We start from the raw sequence: 21,423 nt of genomic DNA, 5'->3' as shown, positions 1-21,423 counted from the left end.
ACAAACAACAGACAGAAACAGAGACAGAGATTAAAAAGTTTAAACAAACACAGGTTAGGCACCACAAATTAAATTAGACTGGGCTTATGTAACACCAGACATTTGTAGTCTCTTTGTGCTTTCAGTGAAATAAAACTGATAAGCAAAGTTCGAGTGCGGAGTTGCATCACACTGATGCAGAGGAACAAGTAAAAGTTGATTCCACATTGGAAACTTGAAAAGAAAAAAGCACATTTCTGTGGTCGAGCCTCTTTAGCTTAACAGCCAAAACACTGCATCTTTCTGCTTCTCGGCAGGGAATTAACCTTTGCTTGTTCCTATATTACAATCTGCAGTGATTCGTCAGGCCTTGAGATTTAGGTCTCAGGCACAGAGTGAAGACTAAACTTTCTGATACATTAATAGAGTGTGTCTGATGATGCCAGCTCAAGTTGGGAAAAAAACTGGCACCTCCCGGCGTTTCTGTGTGTATTCCTGAGCATACAAAACAAAAGGCTGAATTGCTTCAGACTGCAATTTAAATTTGGGAGTGTACAAGGGCACAATTCAAGGACTCACTGGCTGCTGACATACTGTGGAATGTACAAAATGTCTGGTTCTGCATTTTACTAGGAGAACTGCCTCCCTGCTCCCATTTTATATTGTCTGCATCTGAGTATGGCAGGAGTTGGATATATTAAGGCTGCAATAAATGGTTTAATAAAGTGAGAAGAGAAAGTGAGATTTCTGGTGACCCCAACAAAAAGTTTCTTAATGAGGCCTAAGAGAAACACAGCATGGGACAGAGGTGCGTGCTGGGAAACGTACAAATTGCCTTACCGTGTGAACAGAGGCCGCCAGCTTCTCTACGAAAGGATTGAGGTGCTCAGCAGCTTTCAGGCCATCCTGGAAAAAACTGAACACAGAATACTGCACTGAGCCACTAACTGCTTTTGCTGTAATAACCCGAAACAAACAGAGATACAACAATATTAGCACACAGGCATCCACCACGGGTTTCTGGAACAAGTCAAACTGTTTAATCCTGAGCTGTTTTTTTTTTAGTTGCATCTGTGAGGGTAATGCCATTGCAATTTCACAGAAAACTGACAGACATACTGTATATATGTCATTTGTTTGCCCTGCCTCTCCAATCAGTTCACTTACTGGAACTGCCACTGCTAGAATATGCAGTCAGCAAAGCCAGAGGAGCTGACAAATGGGTCCAGTCTGACGATGGGGTTTATTATAATTAGTGAAGAAACTACAAAAACCAGCCAGAAATCATGTTCATTTATACTCATATACTTTAATATTCATATAAATAAAAAAAATATTTTAAATGAATATAGATTTCTTTTTGCATTTTATGTGTGTTAGATATACATATTTTTATATTTACAGATGCGTTTACCTCTTAAATTTTTGCAGCTCACTCACTGACCGCCACCTTATTCTTTTTAGAAAATATGCTGGCCACCATGTTTTTGGTTTTGCTTGGTTTGAGGAATCTGAGCCCACAAGAAATAGTATAGCCCAGTCACAAGACGGCCTCTGTCTTGGCATCCTTGTCAGAGGGGCTGGGATGAGGGAGAATCGGAATCTTCCCTGAGGCAGAGGACACCGAAATGACAATGGGGGGGGGGAGGATTACCCTCAGCACTGACACTCACTTCAGCTGCGCCTGGAAGTATTTGATGAGACTCTGGAGCAGATCAGGACCCTGCCTGACCTTCAGCTCCTGTGTCTTCAGGAGATACTGGAAGACAGGGAGGAAAAATACATATCAGTGAGACATACAAATCAGATGTGGAATCCCTGGCAAGTTTCAGAGTGGTCTATACCCAAGTGCTTCTAGGACGTCACTGCCCTTTACACGCTATGGAAAATGCTTTTCTCCAGGTTCCATTAGCAGCACCAAGTCTGTAGACTAATAAGGGGGCCAACTAGCTTCAGAAGCACCTCGTGCACTCATTTACATTGTGCACAACTCACTAATGCCTTTGCTTTAAAACTGGAGACCCGTGCTTGTTTTAAATGCAAAGCAGAGCAGATTTCTAAAATAATCACCAGGTCAAAAACTCAAGACTGGCAGTGGTTGGACATTCCACAGGTTTCATATAGTTTCCTGACTAGGCCCACTAACCGCAGAAGGACCTCCACCACAAGGGAATCAATCACGCTAAGTCCTGTAGACGTTAAAACAATAAGCTGTGCAAAAGGGGGGGAAAAGGCACAACGATGGCCCACTTTCAGGGGTTTGGTTTTCAGTTTGGTTCTTTAAGGGTGGCCCAGACATGTCCCCCTCATCACCTCACACATCTGCAGCTGAAACACACGCCTCTCCTTCTCCATGTCCTCAGCAATCTCGGCCGGAGACACCTCAGTCTTTATAACGCCCAGCTGCTTGGCTTTCTCTCTCCTCTCCTTCTCCAGCTTCGCACTGCGGGGAGAGACGGAAAGCTCAAGCAGCTTTCAAAGCCCGCAGGGACAAAGAAAGCAAGCTGCACTCAGATTCACCTCCGGTCTGCAGGGAAACTGCTGATGTGCTGACGTTAATCTGTACCTCACAAGCCACATGTTAAAACAACAAAACAAAAGCAGAATCTGGGGTTTTGCCTCTATATGGCCTGCAATTTAAGAAAAACAAAGGTGGAAAGTCCGAGTTGTGTTTTACATTTAAAAAACCAAAACGTGTTTGCACGTGAGCATTGAGCATTGCAGACACAGGTCAATGACAGTGACCTGTGACATGACAGTCTTAAAATAATGATGGGTATCAGGGTGTCTCTTACTGAAAAAGACAAATTTGAATTCAAAAAGCCATCTGAATTCAACTACTCAGTTCCAGCCTAACTCAGAGAATGTTTGCTTTAAGCTTGGCTAAGCACTAGTCTAAAAATGGCCTGCATTTTTGCAACTGACTCTAAACCTTACTGACAATGGTCAGACAATGGGACATTTCTTAACCTGTCCCATAGCTGCACGTACATAAAATAAAGATACATCAACATCAGTAACCAAAATAGTTTTCTTACGCACCAGTTTGCGGATTTCTAGAGAAGTGGTTCCCTGCTGGTTTGCACTTTAGCTGAGATCTAAATCTCTAATCCTCCATTCACTAATACTAATAGAAATGTCTTGAGCTTATTTTTTTTACATCAATGGTACAATTTCCCACAACTTCAGCATACAGAACGTTAAGCAGACTCTCCTCAATTTGAACTTATTTCTGAACTGAACACTAATTAAACAGCCTAATAGATATTCAATTTATAATGAAAAGACACAGGTGGGAATGGCTCTGCATATGCATATCTGATATGGCCACAACGGGCATTTAATCTCCTTCTGCAGAGCCCAAATGGTTCCATTTCAGGCAACACACCTGAATGAGGGCGGTTCTGAAACTAGAAACTTGTACAAAGTTGATATCATTTCAAATCCCATTTGACTTTCTAAGAGTCAAAGCAAATTTACAAATATGCCCCTAACAGAAAAGCAGTCCTAGCTCTTTCCTGCATTGCTTATCCCAGTTCACTGCCACCCATTCAATAGCTGAAATTCACATGTCCTTCCTGCGTGTAGTACCTTGCACTTATCCTCGCTAGCCTGTCCAGTAACGAACTTGGCTAATTCCTTTTATGATTCAAAAATCTTCTCACTCTACCAGAAGAGCAGCAGTCCTAAAACTGACCCATGAAGCACCCCATGAGGATCTCCCTCCAGTCTGAGATAGCTCTCCTTTCCGTTACCCTTCATTTTCTGCTTCAAGTAATTTTTGTTACTAATATGTATACGACAATTGAGTTCCTACAACGTTATGTCTTTCAGGTGGTGCTTTCTCAAAACTTTCCTAACATTACATCTTGTGCATCCAAAGCTGGGGTTATCTAATTCCATCCCAAGGCCAAATTCAACTTGTAGGTAGCTGATCAAGGAAACCCTGCAAGAGCCTCACTGGGAAAGCAAGCCCAAGAGTACTCACACTTTCAGGTCATAGTCTTTCCAGCTCTTCTCCATCTGTTTCTTCAGTTCCTGGAAATAAGAGACCGTTTTAGCTCAGCACATAACCAGGCTGGGGCTCTTCTCTGGCAAGAGCTCTGGGGTTATGAATTCAGTCTAAACTCATTGATTCTTGGATGCAACTAAGGCAAGTGACTGTGGAGCAGGTTCAACTCCAGGCAGAATAGCCTAGCCAGTGAAGTCACTGGTTCTTTGGCTGTAGCTCAAATATGAAGAGTGATGCACAAAAGAGACCTTCTCACCTTAGAAACAATGTCCAAACCTATATGCCCATTTGAGCATCCGGTTATACTATATAATACACTATACATATTTCAGTATACTTGTCCAGGTGTGTACGCATACATACATTACACCTGTTGGAAGGCTGTGGCCTCCGTCCAGGTCTGGACTAACATGGATCTAGTTTTGGAAGTTGATTGTTAAATCAGTTAACTAACACGCCCCTTTAAAAGCAAACTTCGCTATTTGTTAATCCTGTGTCACTTGGTAAGATTATAACACTCCTATAAAAAATGAAAAGAAAGTCCCCGTGAAAGAGTGCACATTTCCAACAAAAAAGACATGTTCATCAATTAATTACATTGTATCACACCATGACCCATTCAACTGGGGTATGCGAAAAGACAAACTCCTAATGCAAAAAATTGTATAGGGTTAATAAAGTGATCTCTCTCTCTCTCAACTTGCTTTAGAAGTTCAGTAGTACAATAAAGCCATAGCAGCCTGGGCAGCCTGAATATGAAGAGAGTACACCTGCGGCAAAACTCTACAAACACCAGCACTTGAATCATGCAGCCAGACCATCACGGAGTGGGTGAACATTCATGCCACAGACACTATTTCTTGAGAACAATGCACCTGTTTAAGGGGATGCTGACTCCACACAACTGTGGTAGGCCTACTGTACTATCCATTCCTGTTAGATTAAAAGCTCATATCCAGTTCATAAGAGAGTACAGGGAAACATGCCCAGTGACACTTAATGGGAGTTCCCAAAATTTCACATAACTAGTCATTTAAGGAAACTGTGTTACCTATTGCAGTAATTTTGTCTGATGAACAGTACAATTAGTACTGTTCCTAATTATGACATTAAAAAGGAATTAAAATAAACCAGTTTGGCCGTGTTTAGCAAACAGAAGGAAAACCACCCAGAATCCTACTGCCAGCTGAGACTCACCTGTCTGGCGTCTCTCAGCTCTCCCTTCAGGATGTTCTCTAGAGGGAAGGAGACGATGTTGCTCAGATTCTGAATCTGGAGGAGAAGAGAACACTGTTCAGCCGAAGTGCGTTTTAACAGGAGACACAACAACAAAAATAAAGAGGGCTTTGACTCACTGAAACCCACCCTGAATTTTCTCTGCAAATCACAAATGAAAACTAATTCCATTTCTCATGACCCAGTTAGCAAAATATTCTAATTGCTGCCACTGTAGTAATAGTAACTGTAAGTAATGTAATGTGCCAGCTAAATATATAAATAATGTAGTAATGTAAGAGTTACACTAAGTCCACTTAGTACTACATAAACTAGGAGCTCTGGCACAGTATGTCAATCTGGCTACAATTTTGACTTTACTTTTTTTACAATACTGTATGAAAATAAAACTCAAAACCAAACAGCAGGCTAACAAACCCACTACAAGTGCCCTCACACAGATCCATTCATGGAAGAGATTGTCTTTCTACTGTATGTTACTGGGGGCTAGAAGGTTTCCTTTTGTTTCAGGCAATCTCCCGGTTGAGAGGCTCAGTTATAACAGTTCTAGAAACCTCTCCAGAGATATCTCTGAAATAACAAAATACAGTGCATGCTATAGACAAGTCATCCTTTTCAAACCCAAGTGCATTTCAAAATCTGTTGCAAAACTACATTTCAATTCCAAATTTCATTTATCTTTATGACAAAGGGTCTATTAAGCAAACATACAACTTGGCAAACATCTGCCTCTTGTTAAGAACACACGCATATATTATAAGCTCAATTCATCAAATCAGTTCAACGTTTTGTCTGCATGTACTGTATACTAGCTCTGTGCAGGGACTAAGGTGGGCCCCAGATGTTATTGCAAAATAAGCTGAGACTGCAGAAAAGCAAGATACACATTGGACCAAAGTAAACTGTTCTGAAATTACACCAGTTTTTACACCAAGAATTCCTTTAGCTTTCCAAAGAGGAACCCTTACCTTTAGATTTATTTTTAAGCAGGGACCATCCACGAGGGATTCTACTACAATGAGGTTAGTTTCATTTTAATTATATTAAACGTTAAACTTGATCTTCATTTCAATTACAATCCTACTGTACTTCCTGTACAATTGCTCAGTACTGCTGGAGCTGTATGTATCTGTAAGACAGATGTCTTTCTAACAGGACTTAAGGTAAAATAAAACTTATGAAAACTTACACTAAAAAAAGTTACAGTCAGAGTTGCTCTATTTTGAAGTTTGTCTTGTATTTATATTTTCCCTCAGAATACTATAGATAATTAGTTCTCTTTAAATATCTTATTGAAAACATTCATACACTTTTTTCTTCTTAAGAATGTCCAATAATCTTTTTCATCTGTGAAATATGTTCCACAATGATTACATGTTGTAACCTGCAAATGAAAAATACTCGGAAAATGAAGGTAAAACGGAGCATCATAAGTCTCTAAACATGCTGCTTCACTATTAGGGTTATGCACAGGGAAGCTTTGGTTTTAAGATTCAAACCATTTTATATAGAAAATACATAGCTAATCAATTGAAAGCTGACACTTTAAGGGAAGTCAAAGAGACCGGAATGAAATCTTTCGCTTCAAAAGTGGATTGCAGTCGCTGGTGTTCTTCTTAAAGATGAATGTCAAAGAGCTGCGAACGTACTTTAGCTCTTAACAACAGGACAGGTATCTCAACTCCCTGCTCTTTCACAAATCTCTCCACACTCAGGACCTCGGCATATAGGCAAGGGACTGAAAAAGCTGCATTGAAGGCATTTCGGATTTGCAAAAACTAAACGGATGATTGAACAAGAGGCCTAAGTGTTGATAGGCCTGTTAGTGTGAGGTGATGTCAGGTATCCTGCAAATCCCCTGTGTTGTCCCTCATGAACCCCAGAAATCTCTGGGTCACAGGGCAGTAGAAAAGGCCAGTAAAGAGTTAATATGCAAAGGGTGGGCTGGGGGGGGGGGCAGCTTTCATTACCCATGGAGGTCTGGGATAGATTAGTGCTGCTATGGAGATGAGCAGTAGGAGTTTTTTTTTTTACAGAAGGCTGTGGTCTGGAGGCCTCACAAGCAGATGCTGCCCTGCCCCTCTCCCCTCGGAGTGGAGAGTGTGGGTCTGCTGGCCCTCAGGAGAGACAAGCCAGCCCTGCTCACAGCTGGAGAAGAATGTCAGCTTTTCATTCGTGAAAAAGCAAACCCACAACAGTGATCATTTAGAACCGTGTGGAGCTTGTAAGGCTAAAATAATGTTGGAGCTCTAAGACAGGTTGCACAATGATACCCATTGTGTTTTAATTAACAATGTACAGAATGACTAATACCAGGCTCCCAAAAGTTTACTTCCTTTTGTGTTTAATTTTTGATTATCTTTGGTTTTCCCCTGAAGTCCGACAACTGACTGAAGGATGATGCAAAGCTGCACATGCATTTCTCTTTGCTCATTTCCCCTCTCGTCTAGAATTTGTGACTTTTGCACGGCCCTTCCTAAATGCATAATCTGGCAGCGCGTACAGGATCTTTTTTTCCAGCTTTCTGCAAATCCGCCAGCAGCCCCTTTATTTCCCCACAGCAACTCGGAGAGCTTAAAGGAGTAAATCCAGCACAAAGCAACGCTGGTGTGGAAAGCACTTCCTCGTCGCGTTTCTGAAAATCAAATTGGGTTTATCGGACTTCAAAAGGGTAAGAAGCGGAAAATCTTCTGACACTGCCATCGGAGATCCAACACTTCCTAAATGGCTTCCATTAATAAATGCCAGGCCTCCAATCAGCATTCAGAGAATCCTAATAAACTCAGCCAAGGAAAAGAGGATCAGGATAATGGAACACTTGCATGGCCTGTGCAGTACTGAAATCTATCCTTATAAACGTTTAGTGTGTCATAGTAAAAACACCGTCTGTTCAAACTCAGTGAACAGCTGATAAATATTGAATGAATAGCATCTTTTGCAAAGCTGGTGTGGACAGTAAGACACGAATGAGAGCCTAGGCTACCAGCCTGACGGGCATGACTCCTCTTACCAGATTCTTGAGCAGTGCCGTGACCTCCCGGGTGAACACAGCCAGGTTGAGGAAGCCGGTGGACACTTCGTTGTTGTCCTGGGACAGGTGGTTATTGCCCAAGTTCTCCAGCACCTCAATGTACTGCTCCTTGCTCTCCACGTGAGCTGTCAGGGGAACAGAAGAGCAGAGGAGCACCTGAGCATTCATTCTCTGAATCGGAGAACAAGTCACAGGCTGAGGTTTGTGATGTGGATCCACATCCTGGCCGTACCTGAAATTGGTTGAAGTCACGGAAAAAACAGAACACTGCATTACAAGGTGTGAGGTTGCAAAGACCCCTGGCCCCAGAGGAAAGTCACTGTTTTCCGTTTTCAACTTGAGACGCATCTCTGGCTAGTGAGAAAACTGGAACATTCACGTTTTTAATAAGCATTGAAAACAATTCATCCTTAAGGAGCCTTAGAAGCCTATCTACCTTCTTCCAATGATGTACCATGTTGCTGAATAAATATGGACTGTAGGCTTTTAAGGGAATATTTGTAATCAAAACATGACTGCTCAAACTGAACACTTCCACAGATGAATGAAGTCAGCAAAAACTGCAGAGAAAAATCAGAAACTAAAAAAGCTGATTGTTTAAGTATTCCATGCATCATCCTTTTCTTTCTGAGGCAATAATCCCTTCATCTGTTTGTCTTTAGCCTCTTTCTCACAGGCCTGATTCCAGACCACACAATGGCCGGAACCAAGACTACCAGCATAACTCATAAAGACTGGAAAGCACAAAGACACAACAAAATGTTTCTATGCTTCACTGGAATAATGGTCACTGCCCCCCCTCACCCCATCCCAGGCCATAAAGGTAACCAACCTAGTCACTGTGGTAAGAAACGACAACAAAGCCACTCTTTGATACCATCAATTTAAGAGGCAGTTTGGGGAAAAAGAAACATCTTTAAAGGAAAATTCAGTTTACCGTCCAAAACACAAGATCCCATGGACAAGCAGAGCCTGAGAACTGCTTGTGAAAGGCAGAAATACAAATCAAGAGAAAGCAAGATGGGAGAGTGACTAGAGGAGGAAGAGCAGGATTATAGGATACTGGAGAGTGAGGAGAGGAGGAGGAAGAGGAGGGTTGCAGAAACGGGAGAGTGAGGAAGAGGAGGATTGTGGAAGGCAGGAGGAGGAGGAAGAGGAGGATTGTGGAAGATGGGAGAATGAGGAGAGGAGGAGGAAGAGGAGGGTTGCAGAAACAGGAGAGTGAGGAGAGGAGGAGGAGGAGGAGGAAGAGGAGGATTGTGGGAGGCAGGAGAGTGAGGAGAGGAGGAGGAAGAGGAGGGTTGCAGAAACGGGTGAGGAGAGGAGGAGGAGGAGGAGGATTGTGGGAGGCAGGAGAGTGACGAGAGGAGGAAGAGGAGAGTTGCGGGAAACGGGAGAGTGAAGAGGAGGAGAAAAAGGAGGATTGTGGGAGACAGGAGAGTGAGGAGAGGAGGAGGAAGAGGAGGATTGCGGGAGGTGGGAGAGTGAGGAGAGGAGGAGGAAGAGGAAGGTTGCAGAAACGGGAGAGTGAGGAGAGGAGGAGGAGGAGGATTGTGGGAGGCAGGAGAGTGACGAGAGGAGGAAGAGGAGAGTTGCGGGAAACGGGAGAGTGAAGAGGAGGAGAAAAAGGAGGATTGTGGGAGACAGGAGAGTGAGGAGAGGAGGAGGAAGAGGAGGATTGCGGGAGGTGGGAGAGTGAGGAGAGGAGGAGGAAGAGGAGGATTGCAAGAGATCAGCAAGAGCTGAAGTGAGAGAAGAGCGGAGAGCAGGGAAGAGGCCCACCATGGGACAGAGCTCTCCCTCCAGTGTGCGTGTTCATGAGGGGGGCAAAGGACTGAGCTCACCGGAGCAGCCTGCACTCAGACATACGACTGCGTTGAAGAAGAGGAAGCTGGAGGAGGACGTCCTCTTCCATTTGAACAGAAACCTCGAGGGTTAATTATGCCTATGTGACGTTTACAAGCTGCCAAACCTGGATTACTAAAACAAACTCATTGGGGTACCCATGAAGGCAGCCCTACAAAAAAGGTTGGCTCCCCCATGTTTGCACGAGTTTTGCAATTGAGAAAAAGCACTCAAAGTAGATGCAGAACTGCATTTTTTTATAAATTCATAATTTAATCACTTCATGTCTAATCTGTGATTCAAACAGGCTGATACGGGCTTTTAAGTAATTAAATTGATTCAGTGAAACCTATTGTATCACGGTTACAATGACTGTGACATTCCAATATCCCCCCTCACTGTAATGAGTTCAAATGTTAGCCTCTAAATTTTAACTGCCGAGCTTTGAAAAATCAAACCCAACGTCGTCAATTCTTGACACCATCCCTGGTACATGCTGCTGGGAGCAGGAAAAGGCAAGGAAAGGGTTCAAGATTTTCTGTTTTGCATCATTCACCAAGATAATCTTGCTTTATACAGCCCTGTTTATAAAAATGTAAGTAAACCTGTCATGAACAGGAAACCCCTTTCAAAAAGGTAATTTTACACACTGAAGTACCAACATCAGCACATTTTCTGATCTACCAACTCTTTTTTAAAAAGACTTACGGAAACAGTCTTGCCAAGACCTGAAAAGTCACATGCGACCAGAGTTACTTTTTTTACTGCTCTCATAAGTGAGTTTGGCTATTTTTTCATATCTTTCCCCTTTTAAAAGTAACGCATTTTGGAAATCAGCAAAATCTTGCACAACCTGGCTCACTAGTTACAACTGAAACTCTGGGAATCTAACTTTAAAAACCACACACTTGGAATAACAGCCTGTAATCAATGCTCTGAGGAACAAAAACAATACAGTTTACTGCATCAAACCGGATTTTTAATTCTACTTCATAGAACTGACCAATATCAGAGAGATCAAATGTAATTCCAAATGGTGATTTTTACCTCCTGAGAAAATACAGGGATAACACAACCTTCAAAACATAAGAACAAAAGAAACAAGATGAAATAACATGATCCACCCGCATCACTTAATTATTAGATTGTTTGTGATTCAATGAGACATTTCCTAAATGATATACAGAAATTGCTTTAATAATATGGCTGAGCTGATTATTACAGCCAATGAAGACTCTTTGTGCAAAGCAGTGCCCTATATTTTCTCTCCTTTACGCACATCTTCTTAATTTCCCATTTGTGTCCTCGTTTCATTTGCTTTGGAGATACGAGTGTCACCACTAACAGTACAAGACCATTTACCAGGCAAACATCTGGCAGATTCCATTTCGTGTGGAGAAGTGCAGCATATGTATACACGTAGCAAAAACAAATTATGAATGAGAAACACCAAGCTTGAAGAAGCCATTTGTAAAATAAAAAGATTTTTTTAAACACTTTTTAACTAGTAAACATTTTTCGATGAGTGTAACAGATTACCACACCACAATATCGAAGCATAGATGTCTGGGATCTTTCCAAGCCATAAAATCACTCCGTTTAGCCTCTAGCCTGAGTGGAGTCTTCATGCAATTTGTTATGTAGTCCTCATGAGGACTAAGACCTAAGGTGCTGGTATTTTCACCAAGTGAACACCAGAACACCAGATAAAGAGAAGCTCTCCACTGAACCACACTCTTTTCTTCACACCAGCGTACTTCCCACAAGCCAGTTTGTTGGCATTAAATGCCCAGTCATACTTCAGCTCTAAGGGCGGGGGGGGGGGGGGGTAGTGGGTGGCCTGTCTTTGCTGGAGAATGACCTTTAACTTGTGCAGCAACTGTTATTTTAGGAGGTGCACCTGAGTAAACCTGACCTGGAACAGGCACACAAACAGAACCCTTAGCCTTCAGTCAGCTCAGACCAAGCACAAACAAGCCTTAAATAAACAGTAATTATCTCTTATTATGTAAGAAATATCAGGCTGCTGAATGAGCTGTCTGGGTACATTACACACTAATAATTGATTATTCTGTTTCAATGAAAAGTATAAACATTGGTTTATGTGCACTGAAACGCAGTTACGTCGGCAAGTGCGTTTGCCACAAAGCCATAACAAATTTTTAGAAAATACCAGTAAAAGTGCCAATGCAGACTGACTGCGTATTGACGGGATCTTTTTATTGCTGGTGTCTTGTAACTACAAAGACTTGTGCGTGTGCTTTTATGTGCATTGGATGTTCCTCCCGGTGCAGTCTCTCAGTCCCAGACCAAACGAACATGCCTTAAAGAGACGCACACTCAGTACAGAGCACAAGCCACAGCACGGAGCGGCTCAGTCAGTAAGGGGCTCTTGCCTCCAGTGCAGGCTCAAGTCTAAGGACATGAAGCTGTGAGCTCGGGCATAGCAGACCAGGCCTCTCACTGCTCTAGGCAAAACTAGGGACTTCTACAGCTTCCTTAAATTCCTGCTGGTCTGTGGTGAAGTCCTACGAAAGATCGTAGCAAACACAGACCCTGAAGCTTGTCAAAAGATGGAAGGCTCGACTGCAGTGAGCCAAGCTGTGAAGAAAAATTTGGGTGGGGTCTCATGAGATTTGAAGGTGGCCAGTGCAGGCCACACCAATCAGCATGAGAGAAATGCAAGTGATTCCCTAGTGGCTGGTCAGTAAGGTAATCATTTAATTTCTTCACTTCCTTAAATGACCATACCACCTGTATCAAGAACCGTACTAACAGCTGAAGACTGATTTTATGTGTTAAATTACCACAAATTCAACAGTGTTGAAAAGGTAGTGACTTACAAAGTCCGGTTGAATGAATGGCCTTGACCATTTTCTTCATCTTCTGAAGGGTACTCTGATCCATTTCCAGTGACTGAAACACAAAAACACAAAAAAAACACCATCACTCCCACACTCTGCATCAATTTACTATTTACAACATTCCTACAGACAACCCACACCCTCAAAATACACAGAACCCATGGTGTACCCTTGGCAGGTCCACACCTCAACACAGACAGATTCCAAAAGAGATATTAGACAAGTGCTGCAGTCTTTTCCTTCCTCATTCTCATACATGTGTAATAGGGAACTGACGTCTAATGCTAGATGTCTCTCTATCTCATAAATGTATTACTATGTGCCTAGCATATCAAGTTAGAACCTAGTCCCGAGCTGTCATGTCAGGCACAACTAAGCACCCAACCAACAAAGCACAGACAAGTGTCAAACCCTCTATGCTAAAAAAGACTGGCCCTGCATAACATGGAGTCTGGATGCTCTGGAATGTCATGGGGAACAATGCTACAGTAGACGTCTCGTGTCACATATTAAGAGACCTGGTATATGCATCCTCACATCGCTGTACTAATAAACCTCGATACGCAGCAATAAATTAGAAATTACTCTACACCACTCAGATGTCCTTGCTCTTCCACTTCATATAAACTTTACTTTACTCACATGACTGGACATCTTGGACTCTGGTGTGTTCTTTTTATACTTTAACCAAATTGTTAGTACTTTTTCACCTTCTTAAAAACCCTAAAAATCCATGAAAACTGAGGAATGACTCTCATGATATGCACTCTTACATTTTGCCAATATTCTTGTACTACGTAATATATCAACTATACTATTAAAGCTACTACTATCTGTGCCCCGTATCGTAAAAGTGTTAAGGTTTCATACATTTAAAGGGTTGACTGATCGTTTGCTGATGCACAGCAAATCAAAGAATTTTACACTTAATAATTCAATGAGATTTAGAAGGAACTGAAGGAAAAAATGTGGCTTGTAAACTTCAGCGCCCCTTAAAACCAACTGTTTAAGAGGCAGAGCAGCAGCAGCTGACAAGAGGAGTGAAGTGACTTGTAGGTTGTTCACCCTCTGAATGACAGACTAGCTTAATGCGTTGCTCCAGCTTTTCCAGTGAGCTGGGATGTCTGCGCTTGCTTTCCCTGAAGCCCTGGCGTCCAGGCACACACATCCCAGAGCACAGCCGCAAGTCGACGACAGGAGAAAAAGGGCAGCGGACGGTCAGAGGTCCAGCAGTCTCTTCCAGCACCACTCTGCGAGTTCATGAAATCATCGGCACTTAAGAACAAGGGGCTGTATTTATCTCAAGCGGCCCAAAGAGACCGCCATTTCAACACTACAGAAATACGGTATCCCTGTGATATGTTTTGTTTAATTTTTTTATACTCTGTTTATATTCCTGTTATGAAATAAGACACCCACTGCACAGCAGTTTGATCCACTTCGGGGCAGAACAACAGTGTGACTAAAGGACATATTGTTCAAGCAGCCAATCAGCCCATCAGTGTCATTTTGCCTTACTCTTGCTGGTCATAGCAGGAATAAACCCCTCTCTTGCACAACCAAGAAAATCTAGCTAGTCTTGGGAGACAGCAGGAAACTAGATCACCTAACAGAAACCCAAGCTAACTCCATACAGACAAGCATCTACAAATAATCGATCTACAAATAATCGAACCCGGGATCCTGGAGCTTTGAGACCACAGCGCTAACCTCCAAACCAATTAATAATCCAGTGACCAGCAGGAGGCACTTGCTTAAATCTGACAGTTTAGGCATTTTTTTTTAACTTAACAAATTTTCCTGACATGGGATAGTAATTAAACACCCAGTTCAGTTACCCTGCAGGAAATCCAGAATGGCAGTGTGGATTTTCATCACATTCACAAAGAAAAGAATGAGATCTTATAGATTTGTTATATGTTATAGATTTGCTTTCTATAACAAAACTAAACTAATGTGCAATGAATACTTTTTTAGAACTGGCTCAGAACTGCACCAATGCCACACACAACTCCCTCAGGGCTGTGGTATCTTGACCTCAAACACCTGATCCTGTACCCCCAGGCTCCACACCCAAAGAAAGGTGATAAAATAATTAAGAACTGATTACAGATTACAGATAACTTTAAAAAAAAAATCTTACACTAGAAAGTTTCACAACACAGCTGTATTGAGGAATGCAGAGACACTTCAGGTAGACATCAAGAGCAAATGTTTTAAACTGTGCCTCTGAGTAAGAGCATGTTTTTTAGAATAGCTGTGTTGCCACACTCCTTCATGTTCACCAAGCGAGTCAAAGTTCTTTCTGCCATCAGGCTCAAATTCCTTCAAGCGTATCTACATACTAGGGATGGTTTTACACAAGCAGCACTGGAGCCGGGGCAGGAATGCACAAAAACATGCTGGCAGAGCCTCTACATGTAACAGTGAGTGGGAAGGGCAGCAATAAGATGAATGAACTCAAGACAAAACTGCCTTGTCAAAATCTGTTAGGTCTCTAAGAGCAGGTTTTGGTCATCTCAAAAAAATCCGAGTGTGGTGACAACGAAGTTAAATCACTTGAAATGGCCTCACTATCCATCCACCCCCTGGTTTAAATCAAAGATCTTGGAGCCTCGTCTTACTCCGTGACTAAGGCTCTGGAGACAAACTCCTCCACAGTGGGTGGCCGGGCACTATGCTCCTACTGCCTGAGTTCAGGACATAGGGGCTTTAAAGCCACTCCAAAATCACAGCCTACCAGGGCACAGACATGCTTCTAAGGAGGCAAGAGGTCCTATGCCAAGTGGCACACACAGAAATGAACTCTGAAAACAGCCCTGCAGCTGTTCTGCTGCTGCCTAAAATCTAGGAGGATTCAAATGGACAAATCCAACAAGACGAGGGAACCTCAAAACCTAAATAGAAACCAATCTCTGCCTTTCTGCAGAGAGAGGGCCAACATTCACGTTTCCCCAACATAAAAGAAAGCTTTCCATGCGCTGTGCGTGGTGCCCGTCGCATAAATCTGCCATTTAAGCAGATTCCTGCAAGGTTTATACTAATTAAAATGCTGATAATCCTCCCAAAAACTTTAACCTCGAATTTCAAGACGGCTCTTAAAATCTTACTTCCTACTCATTTTTAGCATGTTTTTATCACTTGCAATGGCTATTAACAAGGCAAAACAAGACCATCAAAGCCAGCAAACACAGAGTTTCAGACACTGGGACTTTGTCACAGGATGGTGCAGAAAGAACAGTTGAAAATGTAATGATGCATCTTTACTTATGATGACAAATGCGTTAACAGCAGTATTTATCAGTATGCAATGCAGTAACCACATGACTGAATAATACAAATACTTCCAGCACCCAGTCTGATCTCCAGACTGAAGAATGTAAGCACAAGGTGACAGTGTGCCAAGATCTGAGAAATTTGGAATGCTTGCCCAGACAGAAGAAGTGGATTTTTATAAGGAATTTTTTTTATGAGTACTTAATTCATCCATTTGGTAACCATTTCAACCAATTCAGAGGCTCCATCTCCACCATGACCTTGCTGAGCAAGCAACAGGCATAAAGCAGGATACACCCTGGATGGGACACCAGTCCCTCATTGCGCACACACATACACAAACACACACGCACGCACGCACGCACGCACGCACGCACGCACGCACGCACGCACACAAGAGCATTAGGCAAATTTTCCCAGAAACCAACTAACCTTCCAAGCACCCCAGGTCCAGAAATTAATCCCAGGCACCAGCGCTGCAAAGCTGCAATGCTAACCAATGCGCCACTGAAAGAAAGTCGCGCAAGTGAAAGAAAATATAATTTGGGGGATCGGCCCATACAGACACTCAGTTAAGAGTGCAGGATGAGCACTCTGGCACTTTTCTTCATGGGGTCAGGCCTGGGTCATGACCCTAGGCAACCGCAAACAAAAGTCACCAAGCAGTGCCAAAGAGGTGTAAGAGCTGACAACACAGCAAAGTGGTTATTAGTGGGTCCTGGAGCTTTTCAGTTTCCAGCAAAACGCCAACTTCTGAGATTCAGGCTGGCAATGATGTCATTGAGAGTGCGCTGCTCCTCCAATCAGCATCAGCTCTCCCGGGAGGCGCTGTGGAGGAACAAAAGGGGCGGCTCTAACTGCTGACTGTGTCAGAGGAGTTTGTCTGGAGGTCCTCGTTCTGTCCTGCAGAGCACTGGAGTCGAAGCCGTGAGCCAACTTTTTAAAAGAAATGGGAGTACCACATTATGTGCATATTTACCACCAAAAAGAACTTGCAGTTCTATTTTAAAACATGAAATGTCTGACCAGTATTTGTCATTATTTTGTTCATTACAAGCAAACACCATTCCTGGTCCTTTTTGTCAAGGAATGACACAAGTAAAAGACAAATTACCAAAGCAGAAATAATCCCTTCTAGTCCTGGAAAATACCAAAAGTTTTAGTTTCAGCTCTCTGTGAACCTGGCATTGCTGTAACATTCCAAAATCCGGAGACGCTCTTAAAGTTTCCAGTCACTAAAATTGCACAGATGCAAAGCCCTTGATAAATAACGTAATCTAAATGAACAGATCCAGTGGCTGAGACGTCCACTTGACAATGGCCAGCATGCTGGCAGAGTCACAGAATGAAAGTCTCCAGACTCTCATTTCCTTGTCCGAGAGGATACAAATTTCCTGGAAATACTGTAGAAGTGCTGGCTCCTTGCTGCCTCTGAAACCCCAATCTCTTCAAAATCAGAGAAAGAATGAGCACCCTGGGCTGACTTCAAAGAACCTTCGGTAAACTTCTCAGATTGCACTTACTGTAAGTGCTTTTTTAGGCAGTACCATTGCAGGACTTTGACTCAGCTTTTATTTTAATTACTTGCTGCTGTTTGCTGAAAACCACTCAATGAAATAATGAAGAGCTGGCACATAGACCTGCAGTCACTGAATGGAACAAAACTGGAAAATCTGCATTCACTTCCAATCTGGAATATTGGAACAGTATATGATAACGTTCTTGATGGCCTAATTCAGCTCCTTGTTCATTTAATGACCAATTCATCAACTCCTCGTGACGACCTCTGGTTATTATTTATTACAGTATGTTTCTAATGTACTGCCTATGTTCGATGCTACTATCTGTTGTTCTGTGCTGTCGGCTGTACTGCGATTGTCTTGAAAGAGTGGCGCAAATAAGAATTTCAATGTACAGGTACATATGGCAAAAAACGCCTTCACTACTACTACTCTACTAGAATCAGGTGCTGGCACCTTACAAAGACCTAGAAAGCCTGCAGACACACTGAAGCACTAGGAACCAGGACTGGAGACCCCTACAAACAACAGATCTGTATCTTTACACCAGCCATGATGGAAAGACGTATCCGTCTAAGGCTGGGTTCTTCTCTGGGATGTTGTGCCTCCTTGATTTTCATTTCTCAATGATGTGTTACTCTAAAGAGTAGTAAAGGAGGACAAATGGAACACCATATATATTTTTCACAGTGTGGATCGCAATGGAAGCAACTCCACCACATCACATTTCTCTCATTTTTGCAGTTCATTGCACAATGTGGGGATCTTACTTTAACTTTTTTCCTCCTATCATTTATTGGTACACATCTAATCAGGAAACACAAGTTGTGTGCTTTCAGGACTTGGCTCATGGGATGCAAAGCCTGCAAGCGCACACAGGAGACCTTCTGACCCACCCACCTCCCACTGCCCATATTTCTTTCAACAGGTCTCAGGCACCACAGCCCTGCACTGGAGGCTCAGCCCCAGCATCCTTCACCAACATCACCCAGGTAACATCTCAGAAAGCTGCAGGTGGCTACTTTATTCCCAGGAGCCTGCCGAGTAATCCCAAGCCTAGCGCTTCGGAAATCCCAGTCTCAGATGAAGATATGACCCATGTTCAAACCCATGATGCTTGAATCATAGAGCTCAGCATGCATTTGACTCCACTGGCAGAGACATTCAAGAACAACTGGAGTTTCTACAAGAAAGCTGCCTTCGGGGGTTCCTCCACTGAGATACTAAAAGAGCATCATGGACCGTATTTGTGCACCACTGAGAAAATTGATTCTTGATGCCTCCTGCCGTGCCTCTTTCTGCCTCTTCTAAAAAAACATGCAGTTAAACAAAGTGCAACAAGGTTTTTTACACCCCTTCTATTTCCTGTAGGTTCATCTGTCAGGCTAAAGCAGACCTGGTAATTGAAGAGGCAAACCAAACAAAGGCAGCACCATAAAAAGCTGATAGAATAAAACAATCAGTCAAGATTGCCCAGTTTGACATAAAACCAGAAGGACGATGCTCTTGACTCAGGCACCCGTCACTTGCTTGAACCTTTCTAGCCTCGAACACAGAAGACTACGAGGAATTTGGAATTCGATACAAGTATTCCAAACCCTCGACAACCTCATCCAAGCAGGCTTCTTTCCAATGAACAACAAAATACAAACCAGAGATCACAAGTGGAAACTAGAGGGAAGGGCATGTAAAATTGAAAACAGGACACAAGATACCAGCAACGTCCCTGAAGCCGATACCCTGGCACCCAGGCTTCTTTTAAGAAATGACTAGAAGAAATCTTCGTGTGAATCAGATAACAAGTGGGCAAGACGGGCTTGATGACCTCCTCTTGTTTGTAACCGCAATAGGAGGACTTTTTCAGAAGCTAAGGAAGAAACGAAGCTTCCTCAGTTTGTTTAGATGTAGGACAACAGAACTGTAACCCAGCTAAGCATAAGGAATGACAGTGAAAACGACAGCCGCTAGATCTGTTTGGGCCCGTTCAGAGGTGTGCCCGTGACAGCAGTTCCTTCCGTTATAATAGCAGTCGAAAGAATCGCCATGACGTGCAACGGTCTCTCCACCTGTGACACCCTCAGAACCTACACCAGCACCCATCTTCCCAAATAGAAACACAAGACCAGAAACCGGAGTAAGTCGGTCATGTAAACAGTCGCTCTGAATGACAGGGGTCTCTCTGCTCGGTGTCTTCAATTTATCTAAGCACATACGTCCAGTTTTGGGCTCAAAGCTTGAGGCGTTTTGCACTCTGGAACAGTGGGAGGCTGTTTGATTGTTATTGGTGGTTATGACAACAATGCTAAACTCTGTAAAACGGTTTTGCCAAACACCTGCAAAGGCACATACAGAAAAATTGCACATTACCTCTGGAATGAGGAGTGATTTGGTAACAAAGTAAAAAAAATAAAAATATAACAGTTGCTCGGAGAGTGATTGCTGTGGTTTGCGGGTAGAGAACAGTCTACAAGACCAAGACAAATGTTGAGAGAGAGAGAGAGTGTTTTGGGGTGCAGTAAATCTCTCTCGTTCACCCGCCGCCAAGGCTCAACGCTGTCACGCTGTTTCGCCTGGTCTTACAAACTTCAAAGCTCTCAGAAACCCGAGTACGAGTCGCTCACAGCCTCCCCACTTCACATATCAGCTTACTGGCAGATCAGAAACTTGGTGCCACCTAAGAAGTACGAGGAACACCCATCCAACACACAAAGCACAAAAGCAAAAACCACGTTTATTGCTACAAAGCATATCGTGAGCGTGTGTCAGACTTAAGTGGAAATATGACTTATTTTTTATATGCTGGATGCACAGCCTTTTATTCTCCGTCTCAGCAAAAATAAGAAAATAGAGAAGTGACTGCAACTGACCTAAAAGGAAAGTTGCAAAACCAGTTCTCCTGTACCAGTCAGGATCAATCCTTGCACTGTTCTCTCCAGGTCCAGCGGCGCTATCCTGTTTGTTTAAGCTCTCACAGGTAAACAAATCCTAATTGAGCCCCTTACCTCTTCCAGGGCGGCCACGGTGGTCCTGCAGTCGCTCACTTTGTAAGGGAAGGTGGAGAGAGACGGAGAGGCGATATCCTCATTCGTTAAGTTAACAAACTCTGCAACGCTAATAAGCTCCGGCATTTTCCTTTTCAGTTATTTTTTTTTTGCTGATCCGAAAAGTAGGTATGTCGTAAAAATATAAATTAAAAATAAATAAATGTACTCCTGCGGGATCAGCCTAACTCCGACACCCCCCGGATTTCACGTCCAGCGCTCGGTCTGTCATGATCCACAACAGCTGCCGTGTAGGAGCGGAGCTCGGATTCGAGCTGTACCGTGTGCGGGGCAGCGTGCCTCCCCTCTCAGAGCAGCCCAGATCTGGGAGGGAGTTACTTTTCAATCACGTGGGAATGTTTTCACACCGGTCTTGGGGAATTACGTTTCAGTACAGCTCGTTTTCTCTGTAAAGGAGAAACTGTCGTGGTGCGGGTATCACCGTGTCTCCGCGCGATTTACAACCTCAATCCCAGTGGTTCGGGTCACGAGTTGCAACTCCGGACAGTTTAGTGAATCCCTAGGTAACAACGGTGTAGTAACGTGCTACTTTTATTTTATTTTTTAAAAAATCCTAAGGAGTGATAAGAAAGTGTAGGCTGCAGAATTTAAAATACTA

At 43.0% G+C, this 21,423-nt stretch overlaps 1 protein-coding gene across 2 annotated transcripts in view; it reads right to left on the bottom strand.

Annotated features, from left to right (window-relative positions):
• Positions 1–21,132, bottom strand: part of asap3 (ArfGAP with SH3 domain, ankyrin repeat and PH domain 3) — a 46,691-nt gene extending 25,559 nt beyond the window's left edge. Inside the window, exons 1-8 of one of the 2 annotated variants that reach the window (XM_088932721.1) lie at positions 20,766–21,132; positions 12,947–13,019; positions 8,238–8,383; positions 5,189–5,263; positions 3,968–4,017; positions 2,293–2,422; positions 1,653–1,738; positions 820–895 (exon numbers count right to left, since the gene is read on the bottom strand). In XM_088932721.1, coding sequence (XP_088788847.1) covers positions 820–895; positions 1,653–1,738; positions 2,293–2,422; positions 3,968–4,017; positions 5,189–5,263; positions 8,238–8,383; positions 12,947–13,019; positions 20,766–20,891 — 762 coding nt within the window. In that variant the 5' untranslated portion in view covers positions 20,892–21,132. Of the gene's footprint in view, positions 1–819; positions 896–1,652; positions 1,739–2,292; positions 2,423–3,967; positions 4,018–5,188; positions 5,264–8,237; positions 8,384–12,946; positions 13,020–20,630; positions 20,733–20,765 lie in introns of those variants that run through there. The other variant, XM_088932722.1, reaches the window with a different exon arrangement.
• Between the last annotated feature and the right edge of the window lie 291 nt (positions 21,133–21,423).

This window comes from Atractosteus spatula, chromosome 14, assembly GCF_055471065.1.
Source record: "Atractosteus spatula isolate fAtrSpa1 chromosome 14, fAtrSpa1.hap1, whole genome shotgun sequence".
In the NCBI taxonomy this organism is placed as follows: domain Eukaryota; kingdom Metazoa; phylum Chordata; class Actinopteri; order Semionotiformes; family Lepisosteidae; genus Atractosteus; species Atractosteus spatula.
This window is presented reverse-complemented; position numbering and strand designations above follow the sequence as displayed.